Raw genomic sequence first — 15,201 nt, 5'->3', positions numbered from 1 at the left:
TTTAAAGATTGGAAATTCAAGAAAAAGTGCATGCTTCTATCATGATAAAAATTCTGACCTCAATTTCCGTGTTGCACTGATCCTTACTTTAAGCCTTTCTAACATAACAATTTAAAGCTTACACAGCACTTCCATTTGCCTAATATTTTAAAAACATTTAGCTGATTACACAAAGTACTGCAGCAGTATCAAGCCAGTAATAAGAGAATAAAGACTCTGAAGCTATGAAAATGTTTTAAAGGGAGTCAGTGGAAGTGAGATTTCTCAAAATTTCAATCTTGGCTTAAAGGACTTGATATCATACATTCTGAAAATGTAGCTTGAATACTGTTGTTTGATATGCATGTATTATTTTAACATAGGGGCAAATGAATTTGGGCAGATTTGGAGAATAGGATAGCAGCTAACGTCGTCTGGTTTATGACCTAAGACCAATAGTGAACTGGGAAAAATCAAACTAGTCTTGATTAAGTTTTCTTTTACCTTAATTGAGAAACATAGATTTCTCTTACAACTTTCTATTTTTCAATCCTTTTTCAACTTGATCTTGTTCAATGTTTTAAAATTGACAGGGTCACTAGTGCTGTTATGTGGATAGGGTGTACTGCCAATACAATGCGATGAGAACACTTCAGCTCTGTGACATTCCTTTGGAAAACCCATAACCTCAGTCTAATATGAGGAAACACTAGACCAATCCAAGTGTGGGGGCCATTCTAGGGCATACGTAGCCAGTGCTTCTCTGCAAGATGGTTAAGGTCATGAAAACTAGAAAACACTAAGAACCTGTCTCAGATCAAAGACTGGGGTGACATGACAACAAAAGGCAATAGCGAATAGCCTACCATACCTAACTAAATAAAGACCCTGGATTGGATCTTGGAGCAGAAAAAAGACATTTATGAAAAACTGGTGAAATCAAAATAACTTTAGTTAATTGCTATATATTAACATGTGTTCATTAGGTGTGACAAATGTTTCATTGTCATGTAAAATGTTAGCAGTAAGGAAAACTGGGTGTAGGGTATACCAGAATTCTTTGTAGTAACTTTCCCATAAATTTCAAATTATTACATAATTAAAGGTATTCTTTTACATGGACACAGATATATATTTCCAGTAACTGAAAATCAACCTTAATCTACACTAGGGTAAATTTTAAAATATAACTATTTCCCTATTCTTACATTAACATTTAAAAATCATCTATCATGTGCTCTTAAATTTGAAGAAAGTTATTGACTATACATAGAGGATGGACATCAACAACTTAATTCTGTAAACTCTCCTTGCTATTTAACCTGATTCTCTGCTAAAATGGCATAACGAAAATCACATCCACAAACTCAAATAGATGTCTGGCATTAAAATGATGAAGGAAGCACAGAAATGACTTTCCCTATTATGTAGGCTGAAAAACTAACTGAATTAAAATGTTCCCTTGTTTTATTCCTATAGAGTATAAAGAATTTCTCACTGACTATTTAAAATGTTTGGTTCATTTGAAGTCAGTACTGTTGATGACATGACTTTGGAAAGAAAGTATAGTATCACAGACTTAGGGATATATAAAATTGAGATTTTGAAGTGAATGTATAAATTCAGGAAAGAAATGATAGTGGTGAAACACACAAAAGGTATATGGCCTCTGTGGAAGCATGCTTAATTTCAATCAGTTAAGTAAAACCTATTTTTTTTTTAAAGTAAAATTTGAAAAAAAGGAGGAGGTGCAATTTTATATAGACAATGATTAGAGTGAGTATAAAGGCTATGGTTTCAGCCGGTAGGATGAGGAGGAAGGCAAAACAAATCTTAAAGATAGAATTACTCATTGTATTAAAAAAAAAAAAAAACACTCAAATGATGTGTTTGATCTTAAAGGTCAAGGTCTTAGACACAAAAATTTAGACAACAAAAATGTTTAAATTATTTTTATAAAAAATGACAAGCATTTATGGGTACTGTAAAGGTGTTGAGAGACTGGGTTTTAGGGTCTTGTGATGAGAAAAATAGGAAAGGGATAGAAGAGAAGGTCTCCATAAAGACATATAGCAAGGAAAAAAGTGACAGGAGTTCCCCGTGTGACAAATCCCTTGTGTGGACAGTAAAGTCAACTACTTGCTGCCTTTTCAGTGTTGGGCTCAGAGATCTTTCCTGTACTCCAGATCTTAATGTCAGCTATGCTCAGCAGCCTTTTCTTAGTGATGCTTTTGACAATATAGGAAGGCAAATGGTACCCAAAGTGAGGTGAAGCTTTGTGGCGACAGGGCAAGTGGTCAAGCAGGAACAAAATGGCATCCCTCAAAGGGGCCATGAGAAAGAAAGCACCTCAGGAATCTGTGGTATCTGGATGAAGTGAAGAATCAGGCATTAATCTGAATATTCACTGAAAGAGTGACATCAAAAGCCTGAGGACTTTAAAATCCAAACAGTAGATATGTGGCTTGAGTATGTAAATTTCACATGTATGAAAATAATACCCCAAGGTGTAGGAGTGTTTGGTGGTGGAATTGTGGCTGTCTTTCTTTTGTAATTATTCATTGGTTATCAAACAATTTTCCATCCATATGATGTTCTTACCTTCCTCTTGGCAAGTCTGCATCATCCTTTTTCCACCTCACAGTTGGTTGAGGATCTCCCTGGACCTGACAACGAAATTCTACAACTTCCTCCTCCAGCACCACCTGGTTAATTGGCCTCCTGAGAAACGTGGGTCGTTCTTGGGGGAAAAAAAACAAAAACAAAAACAAAACAGTAAGATGACAGGAAATTTTTTGCATGTTTTAAGTAAATTATGAAAAAAAGCAAAGGAAACATATAGTTTATCTTTGGTATAAAGGTACGTAAATCTCTATGTCAGCTAGGTCTTGATAAAGCCTTATAAATCCAAAATAATTGAATAAAATGATATATTTTGGAACACCAGAATAGTAATGGTTTGTAAATAAGACCATACAACCTTGTGTAAAAAATATTAAATTGATTTTTCTGTGAATTCCTGAACTAAAGTGGAAAGGTGGATCTTATCATAAGAAATTAGAACACAATTCTACAAAAACAAGAAGACATGAAAAAAATGATTAATCTATTATCAAATCTTATAGTAGAAAAACTAAAAGTTGAAATGATGGGAAACCTTAGAAAGGAAACATATTATTATTCCTCAAGAATGCTAGAGAAAACCAAAAAATGTGTGCTAACACACATGTTATCTAAATTTTCCCACTTAAGATATTATTTGACAAGGACCCAATACCCTCATGAATATTTTCATCTTATTTGTAGAAAATTGTCTACCTGATATTTTTTCCTTATTACAAAGACCGTCATTATTAATTATTGCAAACTATTTACAATCATAATTTTCTAAGGTCTTCTTCCATGGTTTCCTCCTAAGTGTTCAAGACATTTGCCCATTTTTACCTTATGCAATTTTTGTTTTTAATTTCTTCAGCATTATCTTTTAGCATATCCATTTTTTATTCTTTTATTAATCAGTACTTTGCACTGTTAAATTGTATTCTAACACTCCTCTATATAAAGATAGAGGAGAATAAATTGCTGTCCATAAAAATCTTACTATCTAAGAAAAATACAAAACAAAAAGTAGTTTTATGTATCTCCAAACACTTGCACTCCTTGTACAGTTTCTTCCTTCTTTGATAATAGTCTGACATTGGAAAAATTACCATTTAAATTTTGTTAGCACATGTCTCCAAATTATAGGCAAGTCTAATATTGCTACTTATTGAGGTAGAAAGAGGACTAAGTCAAGAAAGAGAAAAATGATATCCATAAGGAGTTGACACAGTTTATCTGGCCATCTGGACATATTTAACCACTTGGGGCTTTAGTTTCAAAACTTCTGATTTAGAATTTTGAACACAGTGATGCAGAAACTGAAATGCATTTAACACAAAACCTTCAAAGACAATAAATTATTTCAGATAGCTTATGTATAGAGAGTATATGATTTTATTGACTAAATGAAGATTTATATTTATAAAACAAATGTGTAAGTTGCAAGAGAAATATTTTATTGCAATAAAGCCAACCATCTCTGGCATTTAGAAAGAAGACAAGTGTATCTCTCCAAGAATTTGACAGTAGGGATGAAATTTTTTTTCAAAACACAGACCTGCATATGTTCCAGTGTCTGTACTCTGAGAATCCAAAATCCCAAGCCATAAAACAATGCAAATAGGATTTTATCATGGAGAATTTTTTAATGCATAATTTATAAACAATCCATTAAAAAAAAAAAAACTAAAGAAAAACATGGTTGCTTCTAAAGATTTTAGGCAGTCAGAATTAATTAGCAGCAAAGTGTGCCCCCTAGACAACAGGAAAAATCTGCACATTGGATGAAATGATTTAATGTTATTCTTTGGTACTTTAGACACTACGTGCACAAAACAGCTATTTTAGGGCTGGTATAGTTGATACTGAGCTTTCATTTCTGGAAGTAAATAGGCAGTAGCATTAGTATATTCTTATTAGTGGGCCAAATGTTAGTAGTAAAAATGAGTCCTTAGCATGAGAAGAAGAATTGACTTTTTCTCTGCTATTGCATGGGGCTATTCACGCAATTACCTGAAAACTGCATTAACTCAATGTTAAAGAAGTTTAAGTCACTACTGATATCACTTGAGATTTAAAAGTGGTTTGTCAGGAAGAGACCCTTTCTGCTCCTTCTGATTTTAACAGGAGTATCATACTATAACCTAACATAGGGATGAACAAGCTAGAGAAGTCTTTCCCTTATCCACGTATTCATTCAGAACATGTTACCACAGCCTGTCCTACAGGCTTCGAGCTCAGTGGCCAACCTAGTGAATAGCCAGCAACTTGGTTTCATCCGGGAAATTGATGGGAGACAAAGCTAGGCAGATACATAGCGAGTGGCAAGACCGAGGGCCTTGTCCTCCATGTCACCCAATGTGAGCTCTGCCCTGAGGGTGATAGCTGCTGAAGGACTTGCAAGAGAGCAACATCTTTTAATAAGCATATGAAAAAGATCCTGTTGTCAGTTCTGTGAAAGATAAACTAGAAGAGAAACACAAAGCAGTGAATTAGGTCAGAGTATCGTTATAAGAAATTATTTAGAATACAGAAAAGGGGACAGATTCAAGAGATATCAGAATTGGAATTTGGATGTGGAGGGTGAAAAAGAAAACCTACAAAAGATTTCCAACTTTCAGTTTAACAAATTGAAACAGACTAGCAGATAAAACATGGATATTGTGTGCATGTGTATTTCTGTGTGTGTGTGTGCACGTGTGTGTTTGTGTAAGATCCTTTCATTGCAAAAACAAAAGGTATGAGAAAAATGAACTTTTTTTGCTTAAGCCATTGCTAGTCATGTTTCTATTACTTAAAGTCAAATTAATTATAAACAAAATAAATGAAGCTACTCCTATAAAGGAAGGGGAAATAAAAATATATATGATCATATTTGTATATATAACTCTTGGATTTAAAAAAATATGTACATAAGGAATAAAAAGAAACTTCTTATGCCTTATGAAGATATTTTCCCAGAAATTAAATGCCAAAATTGTTTTAAAAAGTAAAATATAAAAGCCATGCCCATTGAAGTCAGGAATAAGATGAACATGCCAACATTAGTAAAGAGTAATAAAAAGAAAGCAAGCGTGAGTTTTGAAGAACCAAAATAACCATTACATGTGGATAATCTACAATACACAATGATACAGAACAATCAATTTGATAATTTCGAATTATCATAACAACAAAAATAAGTATACAGGATCATTGCAGCAATGCTGGTAGTATTGGAAAATAGGGGATTTTAGGATAAATTGTGGCAAGTTCATACACTGAAAAACTAATAAATCATTAGATATTAAAGCTACTTACCTATCTAATGTGGAAAGTTTCATGACACTATTGCTGAGTATAAAATAAATTGCAAAACAGTGTGAGATTGGTTCCATCATATGTATATGTTCAAGCAAAGTTTTTGTATCTTTTCCTTTACATGCTACCAGTCACAAAATTGCAACATATAATTACTCTGAAGGACGAACTTTACGTTAGACATACCACAAAACTAAGTTACCTCTTCCTCCAGGGGACACTACCAGTATTCCTAAGGATTTTTTGGTTGTCATAAATATTCTAAGCCCCATTATTTTATATGGATACACGTAGAAGTACCTCATTTATAATTTTAAGAAGAAGCAAGATATAGGATCCCTGATGCTGTTTTAATGAACCCAGCAAGTTACAGAACTTCACAATGAATCCTCCCTGATCCCTTCTGCCCTCAAGCAGAGTCTAGTTGCTTAGCAACTAGATAACCACAGGAGAGTATGTGGTATACAATTTTTGGAAGGTTGATATTGGCTCATGGTACCAAATGTAATTCAACTGATAGAAAAAATGGATACAAAGAATTACAAGGATGAAAGTCACATGACACATCAAGATGAGTTTTATACTTCATTATCTTAGGTAGGGCTGTATAACAAAGTAACATAGGGATTTACTGAGATATTGGAATTTGGTCACAAATTATAAAGTATTAGTCTGAGAATTTCCATAGCAGAATTTCCATCAATTGTCTCTGAATTGTATAATTCATTATTCCAGTTATTTTCTGTTAATTATACTAAAATCACCTTCTGCTTTGCAATTTTCATAATTGCCTGGAGAAAACAATATGTCAAAAATTGTAGGTTTACCTAACATTTGTTTAAATGGAAGAATATTTTTGTAGTAATTGTTTTCCATTTCCTTAACTAGACATTATTTCCAGAAAATCTGAGAATCATACACATAATTAAAGACTAAAGAAGTTGTACAGGCTGAAAGTGTATTCTTCTCTGCTTTAAATCACTGAATTATTTTTATATTTTTACTTTTTACTTTTTTATTTTATAAATTTCTTTTATTAGTGAATATTAAAGACGTAAAAATATTTTGGTTACATGGATGGCTTTTGTACTGCTTGAGTCAAAGTTATAACTGTGCCCATAACCCAGATAATTTACATTGTACCCATTAGGTATGATATCACCCATCGTATCCTCCCCCCTCCCATCTGCATGATTCCATTGAGGTTTACTTCCATCTGTGCACATGAGTGCTGAATGGTTAGTTCCAATTTAATAGTGAATATATGTGATGTTTGAGTCTCCATTCTTGTGATATTTCACTTAGGAGGATGGTCTCCAGTTCCATCTAGATTGCTGCAAAAGGTATTCATTCATTTTGTTTTATGGCTGAGTATACTCCATGGTGTACATATACCACATTTTTTCAATCTCCTCATGAATTGATGGACACTTGGGTTGATTCCACATCTTTGCAATTGTGAATTGTGCTGCAATAAACATTTGAGCACAGGTGTCTTTTTTGATAAAATGACTTTTTTTCCTTCTGGTAAATACCCAGTAGTGGGATTGCTGGATAAAATTGTAGGTCTATTTTAGTCTTTTGAGGACTCTCCATACTGCTTCCCATAGAGGTTGCACTAGTTTGGAGGCCCACAAACAGTGTATAAGTGCTTATTTTTCTCCACATCCACACCAGCATCTATTGTTTTGGGACTTTTTGATAAAAGCCATTCTCACTGAGGAAACCTACTATCTCATTGTGGTTTTGACTGGGATTTCTCTCATGATTAGCGACGATGCGCATTTTTTCTTATGTTTATTGGCCATTAGTATATCTTCTTTTCAGAAGCTTCTGTTCATGTCTTTAGCCCAATTTTTAATGGCATTCTTTGATTTTTTCTTGCTGATTTTCTTGAGTTCTTTGCAGAATGTGGTTATTAACTCTCTATTGGATGTATAGCATGTGAATATTTTCTCCCATTTTGCAGCTTGTTTATTTGGTTTGTTGATAATTTCCTTGGCTGTGCAGAAGCTTTTTAATTTAATTAAGTCTCATTTATTTATTTTTGTTGTTGCTGTGATTGCCCTTGGTTCTTTTTCATAAATTCTTTTCCTAGGCCAATATCTAGAAGAGTTTTTCAAACATTTTATTCTAGAATTCTTATAGTTTCCTGTTTTAGATTTAAATCTATTATATATCTTGAATTAATTTTTGTGAGTGGTGAGAGATATAGATGCTCTTTCAATCTTCTACATGTAGTTATCAAATTTGCTCAGCATCATTTATTGAATAGGGATTTTTCCCCCATTGTATATTGCTGTCTACTTTGTCAAAGATCTGATGACAATATGTGGATGGTTTTATATCTGGGTTCTCTGTTCTGTTTCATTGGTTTATGTCTCTATTTTTGTGCCAGTACCATGCTGTTTTGGTGTTTTGGTTACCATAGTCTTGTAGTATAGCTTGAAGTCTAATAAGTGATGTCTCCAGATTTGCCCCTTTTTCTTAAGTTCCCTTTGGATATTTGAGCTCTTTTCTGGTTCCAAATAAAGCATAGAATTATTTTTTCTATATCTGTGAAATATGGCATTGATATTTTGATGGGGATTTCATTGAATCTGTAAATCACTTTGGGTAGTATGGACATTTTAACAATGTTGATTCTGCTGATCCATGAGCATGATACATTTTTCCATTTGTTTACTTCATCTGCAATTTCCTTCCTCAGTGATTCATAGCTCTTTTTGTAGAGATCTTTTACCTCCTTGGTTAAATATATTCCTAGGTATTTTATATTCTTTGTATCTATTTTGAAAGTTACTGAGTCTTTGATTTGATTTTCAGCTAGACTGTTGTTGGTGTATAGGAATGCTACTGATTTGTGTCATCATATAATGGTAAAGGGAGCAATTTTTTAAGAAGAAATAACAATCCAAAATATTTATGCACCTGACACAAGTTCACCCAGATTCATAAAGCAAACCCTATTAGATCTAAACAAAGTGATAAAAGCAACATCATAATTGCTGGTAATTTCCATACCTTACTGAAAGAACTGGACAGATCCTCCAAGAAGAAAATAAATAAACACTGGACTTAAATAGAACTCTAGAGCAAATGGGACTAGCAGACATTTACAGGACATTTTACCCCAAAACTACTAAATATACATTATTCTCATCAGCGCATGGAACATTCACTAAGATTGATCACTTCTTTGGCCACAAAATATGTCTCAACATATTCAAAAAAATAGAAACTATGCAATATATCTTCTCAGACCATAGTGGAATAAAATTAGAAATCAACTCCAACAGAAATACTCAGTTCTACACAAAATCATGGAAATTAAACAAGCTACTGTGAAATGATTATTGGGGTCAAGGAGGACATTAAGGTTGAAATTTAAAAATTCCTCAAACTAAATGACAAATGGGACACAAGTTAGCAAAGTCTTTGGGATTCAGCAAAAGCAGTTCTAAGGGGAAAATTCATAGCCCTAAATGCCTACATCAAAAAGACAGAACGAACACAAATTAACAATCCATAAAAACATCTCAAGGAACTATAAAAAGAAAGAACAAGCCAATCTCAAACCCAGCAGAAGAAAAGAAATAACTAAGGTTAGAACAGAACTAAATGAAACAAAAACCAAAAATATAATACAGGAGAGTAATGAAACAAAGAGTTGGTTCTTTGAAAAGATAAACAAAACTGGTAGACCTCTCACGAGTTAACCAAAAATAGAAAAGAAAAGACCCAAATAAGCTGAATCTGAAATGAAAAAGGAGATATTACAACTGATACCACAGAAATACAAAATATCATCTATGAATACTATAAAAATCTCTATGCACATAAACTCAAAAAAGTTGAGGAATTGAACAAATTACTGGAAACACACAACCTCCCAAGACTCAGTCAGAAAGAAAGAGAATTCCTGAACAGACCAATAACAAGCAATGAGATTGAAGCAGCAATAAAAACTCTTCCAACCACAAAAAGTCCAGAACTAGATGGATTCACAGCTGAATTTTATCAGACTTACAAAGAAGAATTGGTACTCATATTGCAGAAATTATTTCATAAAACTGAGAAGGAAGGAATGCTTCTCAACTCATTCTACAAAGCCAGTATCTCCTTGTTACCAAAGCCAGGAAAGGACACAACAAAAAGAGAAAACTGTAGACCAATATCCCCCATGAATATAGTGGCAAAGTTCTCAATCCCAGCAAACTAAACTCAGTAGCACATCAAAAATAAAATAAGATAAAATAAATAAATAAAAAATCCACCATGAACAAGTGGGCTTTATCCCAGGAATGGAAGAATGATGTAACATATGTAAATCCATAAATATGATTCACCACATAAAAAAACAAAAGCAAAAACAAAGATCATATGATCATCTCAATATACACAGAAAAAGCATTTGACAAAATTCAGCACTCTTTTATGATAAGAACTCTTAAAAAATAGGCATAGCTGTAACATACCTCAAACTTATGAAAGCCATATATGACAAATGCACAGCCAATATCATACTAAATGGAGAAAAGTTGAAAGCACTCCCACTCAGAACTGGAACAAGAGAAGTTTGCCTACTGTAAACACTTCTATTCAACACAGTGCTGGAAGTCCTAGCCAGAGCAACCAGGCAAGAAAAGTAAATTAAGGGTATCCAAATGGGGAAAGTGGAAGTCAAACTATCACTCTTTGCTAATGATATGATCTTATATCTAGAAAACCTCAAAGTTTCCATTAAGAGACTCCTGGAATTGATAAAGAAATTCAGCAAAGTCTCAGCCTGAAAATGTTTTTTCTAGATGCTTTCCATTGCTAATAGAAAGCATCTAATGATGCTACTGTCATCATAAGCCAAATACAAAGCTAAGTTCCTTTCAGACACAAATTACAAAAATTATAAGAAAGTGCCTTGGGTCTCTCCTCTTGTCCTAAAATCATCTGCAAAAAAACGAAAATTTAGAAGGATTAGAACATGCGTTGATAATAGAATCATCTATTAAATTGATAAGTGATTATGCTAAATACCTATTGATGCCCACATACTTTGTACCCATGAAGATCTGTACAATAAAAATAAATAAGTATGAAAATCTTGAACTATTGAATAATAAGCAAACTTAATTTTAAGGCATGTCAAAATAAGGTCACTGATTTTTCCATGTTATAACCTGATGGCTGACCACATATTGAAAAACAAAGGGAGAAATCTCGAGGGCTGTTTGCTGACTGCTTATCAATTAGATTACAGTCTCTCTGACTGTGCTGATTTCTAATTATATAACTGTGGAGTGATCAGAGGCAATGTCTCTGCCAATGCAATTAACATTTTTTATGTGAGATTAACTGGATTTGAATCACCTGCATAACTTGCTTACAAGGTTAATCTCTCTTGAGACAGTAGTGTTGTTTGCCAGTATGTTACTTTGTAAAGTACAGCTCTCAAGTAGTCTTGTCAATTTTGTTCCAAATTGGCATTTTGAAAAATCCAACTTTATATGCAGCAATAATAATATCAAATGCCAAGTTTCATTGTAGTTATGTCAAAAATATTCAGAAAGCAAAATGTTCAATTTAACAAAAAATATCATAAATATGAAATGTGGCTGCATAATCTCTCTTAAGTTTCTTATTTACATGCTGTAATGAAGGAAATTAGGTGTCATATGAAGAAGTTTCTCTCTTCAACTGTAGTCAGTCATTGAAAATGGCTGTAAACTTGTCAATGGCTGTGCTATAATAGCTATTTCTATGACTACTAGCAATTTTAAAACAAACTTTGCTTGACATTATAAAAGTAGTGTTGTGACAATAATTACATAGGTAGAGTCTTTTAAGTCCTGTACGACCAAAGCTATGCAATAAAAGGACATTAGAGCTAACCATTGCTTTTAAACCTTATCTTGACTTTAGCTGCCTCAGAAAGACCTGCCACCCTGTAGTGTCTATTAAATTAGGAAGTCAAATGTGTAACCCCAATAGGTCTCCTTTTATGTCACTGAGCATGTATGAGGTGAAGACTGGTTTGATAGCTATTGAATTTGAATTATCATGTCCTTTGTGTGTGATCATGATATGGCCATTTGAATGCAATTAAATACATCCTTACTGCATTTTTTTTCTTAGAATTTTCTTGCCTGTGAGAAATCACCCTATTAAGCAAAGAGAAACACATAAATTTTCACAGAGGAAAAAATGCCTTTCTCTTCACATTTCAGAGACAAAGTTCCATGTTATCAGTGATAACATGTTATAATAATCCCACTGAGCACCGGGGCCCTGTCTATTAATCTCACCACTATATTTAAGCACTTAAACAGGTCTTGGAACATAGCAGATGCTCAGTAAATATACTCAAGAAAGAACTATATTGCTAACAATAATCTTGACTTCAATAATACTTTATGTTTTAAATTCTTAAATGAATGCCATAGGTTATCAATAAAATATTGATGTTTCTTAATCTTTAAGAAATATTAAAGAAAGCTTAACATTAAGCTTTATCTTAAGATGTCTCAAGTAGTCTCAGACCATCAATTATTATCTCTCATCCAATGAGTGAACATCAGCATCACCAGCTGCAATCTCTGTCTTCATCCACAATGAAATATCTAGTTCCTAATCTGAGCATGCCACAGTGGAAATCATCAGTTGGCACAGAGTTTCCAAAAGTCTTTTTGGTAAACAGCAACTAAATATGACTAATCTACAATAGTTCACATGCCATTTGAAGAAAGCTTACAGTGTATAAAACAGAAAACAATGCAGTGAGGAGTGGGAAGAAAGAAACTAAGATACAATAAAGACAGGGACACATTAAAAGAACATTTTACTTAAAAATTACCTGTTGTTTTAGAAACATGCCATGTATCTTCTCAGACCATAGTGGAATAAAACTAGGAATCAATTCTAAGAGAAAGACTCAATTCTACACAAGTCATAGAAATTAAACAACATCATGCTAAATAATTGTTGGGTCAATAATGAAATTAAGATGGAAATCAAAAAATTCCTTGAACTTAACAACAAAAGGGGACACAACCTAGTAAAATCTATGGGATTCAGAAAAATCAGTCCTAAGAGTACAATTCATAGTCTTAAAATGCCTACATCAAAAAGACAGAAAGATCAGAAATTAAAAATCTAATGACATTTCAAGGAACTAGACAAGAATGAGCAAACCAAACCCAAAGCAAGCAGAAGATATGAAATAACTAAGGTCAGAGTAGAACTAAATGAAATGAAAAACAAAATAACAATACAAAGAATCAATGACACAAAAAGCTGGTTCTTTGAAAAGATAAACAAAATCGATAGACCTCTTGCTGGATTAACCACGAATAGAAGAGAAATGACCCAAATAAGCTCCATCGGAGAAAAAAAGGAGATATTACAACTGATATCACAGAAATACAAAATATCACCTGTGAATATTCTGAAAATCTCTATGCACGTAAACTCAAAAAAGTACAGGAACAAGGCAAATTCCTGGAAACATACAACCTCCCAAGACTCAATCAGGAAGAAATAGAACTCCTGAACAGACCAATAATGAGCAATGAGATTGAAGCAGTAATAAAAATGTTTCCAATAAAAAATCCCCAGAACAGATGGATTCACAGCCAAATTTTACCAAACCTACAAAGAAGAGCCGGTACCCATAATGTAGAAATTATTTCACAACATAGAGAAGGAGGGAATCTTCCCTAACTCATTCTACAAAGCCATTATCACTTGACAACAAAGCCAGGAAAGGACACAACAACAACAACAAAAAGAAAACTACAGACCAATATCCCTCATGAATATCAACACAAAAAATCCTCAATAAAATATTAGCAAGCCAAATTCAATATAACATCAAAAAATAAATAAATAAATAATCCACCATGACAAAGTGGGCTTTATCCGAGGGATGCAAGTATGGTTCAATATACATAAATCAATAAATGTGGTTCACCACATAAACAGAAGTGAAAACAAAGATCATATGCTCATCTGAAGAGATGCAGAAAAAGCAGTTGACAAAATTCAGCATCATTTCATGATAAAAAAAGTCCTCAACAAACTATATTTCAAGAATTAAAGAATATATTTTAAGATTATAAAAGCCATATATGACAAACCCACAGCCAATTCATACAGAATGAGGAAAACTTGAAAGCATTCCCACTAAGAACTTGAACAAGACAAGGATCCCCATAGTCACCACTTCTATTCAGCATAGTGCTGGAAGTCCTAGCCAGAGCAATCAGGCAAGAGAAAGAAATTAAGTGTTTCCAAATGGGGAAAGAGGAGGCCAAGGTATTACTTTTTGCTAATGAAATGATCTTATATCTAGAAAATCCAGAAGACTCTACCTAGAGATTCCTGGAATTGATAAACAAATTCAGCAGTCTCAGGTTACAAAATCAATGTACACAAATCAGTACCATTCCTATACACAAACAATCAAGCTGAGAGTCAAATCAAAGAGTCAGTACCATTCACAATAGCTACAAAATCACAAAATACCCAGGAATATACTTAACCAAGGATGTGAAAGATCTCTACAAAGAGAACTACAAAATACTGAGGAAAGAAATTACACATGACGCAAAGAAATGGAAAACCATATCATGCTCATGGATCAGCAAAATCAACATTGCTAAAATGTCCATACTACCCAAAGTGATCTACAGATTCAATGAAATCCTCATCACAATACCAATGGCATATTTCACAGATATATAAAAAAGATAGTTCCATGCTTCATGTGGAACTAGAAAAGAGCACGAATAGCCAAAGCAACCTTAAGCAAAAAGAGCAAAACTGGAGGCATCACATTACCAGAATTCAAACAATACTACAAGGCTATAGTAACCAAACCAGCATGGTATTGGCACAAAAATAGAGACACAGACCAACAGAATGGAACAGAGAACCAGATATAAAACCATCCACATACAGCCAACTGACCTTTGACAAAGCAGACAACAATATCCACTTAGGAAAAGAATCCCTATTCAATAAATAGGGGAGAATTCAATAGCCACATGCAGAAGATTAAAGCAGGATCCATATCTCTCACCACTCACAAAAATTAATTTAAGATGGACAAAAAGCTTAAATGTAAGGCATGAAACCATAAGAATTCTAGAAGAAAATATTGGAAAAACCCTTCTACATATCAGCCTAGGCAAATAATTTATGAAGAAGACCCCAGTGGCAATCACAGCAAAGGCAAAAATAAACAAATAGGGCTTGATTAAATTAAAAAGCTTCTGCACAGACAAGTAAACAATCAACAGATCAAACAGACAACCTACAGAAGGG

The 15,201-nt window shown here is 33.4% G+C and overlaps 1 protein-coding gene across 24 annotated transcripts in view; it reads right to left on the bottom strand.

Moving 5' to 3' along the window:
- ROBO2 (roundabout guidance receptor 2) overlaps positions 1 to 15,201 on the bottom strand; it is a 1,642,423-nt gene that overhangs the window by 158,038 nt on the left and 1,469,184 nt on the right. For all 24 annotated transcript variants that reach the window (XM_069475019.1, XM_069475028.1, XM_069475029.1 and 21 more), the window contains one exon: positions 2,581 to 2,719. In XM_069475019.1, coding sequence (XP_069331120.1) covers positions 2,581 to 2,719 — 139 coding nt within the window. The remainder of the gene's footprint in view (positions 1 to 2,580; positions 2,720 to 15,201) is intronic.

The sequence above is a fragment of the Eulemur rufifrons genome, chromosome 7 (genome assembly GCF_041146395.1).
Source record: "Eulemur rufifrons isolate Redbay chromosome 7, OSU_ERuf_1, whole genome shotgun sequence".
In the NCBI taxonomy this organism is placed as follows: Eukaryota; Metazoa; Chordata; class Mammalia; order Primates; family Lemuridae; genus Eulemur; species Eulemur rufifrons.
The sequence above is the reverse complement of the archived record's forward strand: the minus strand, read 5'-3'. Positions and strand labels throughout refer to the sequence as shown.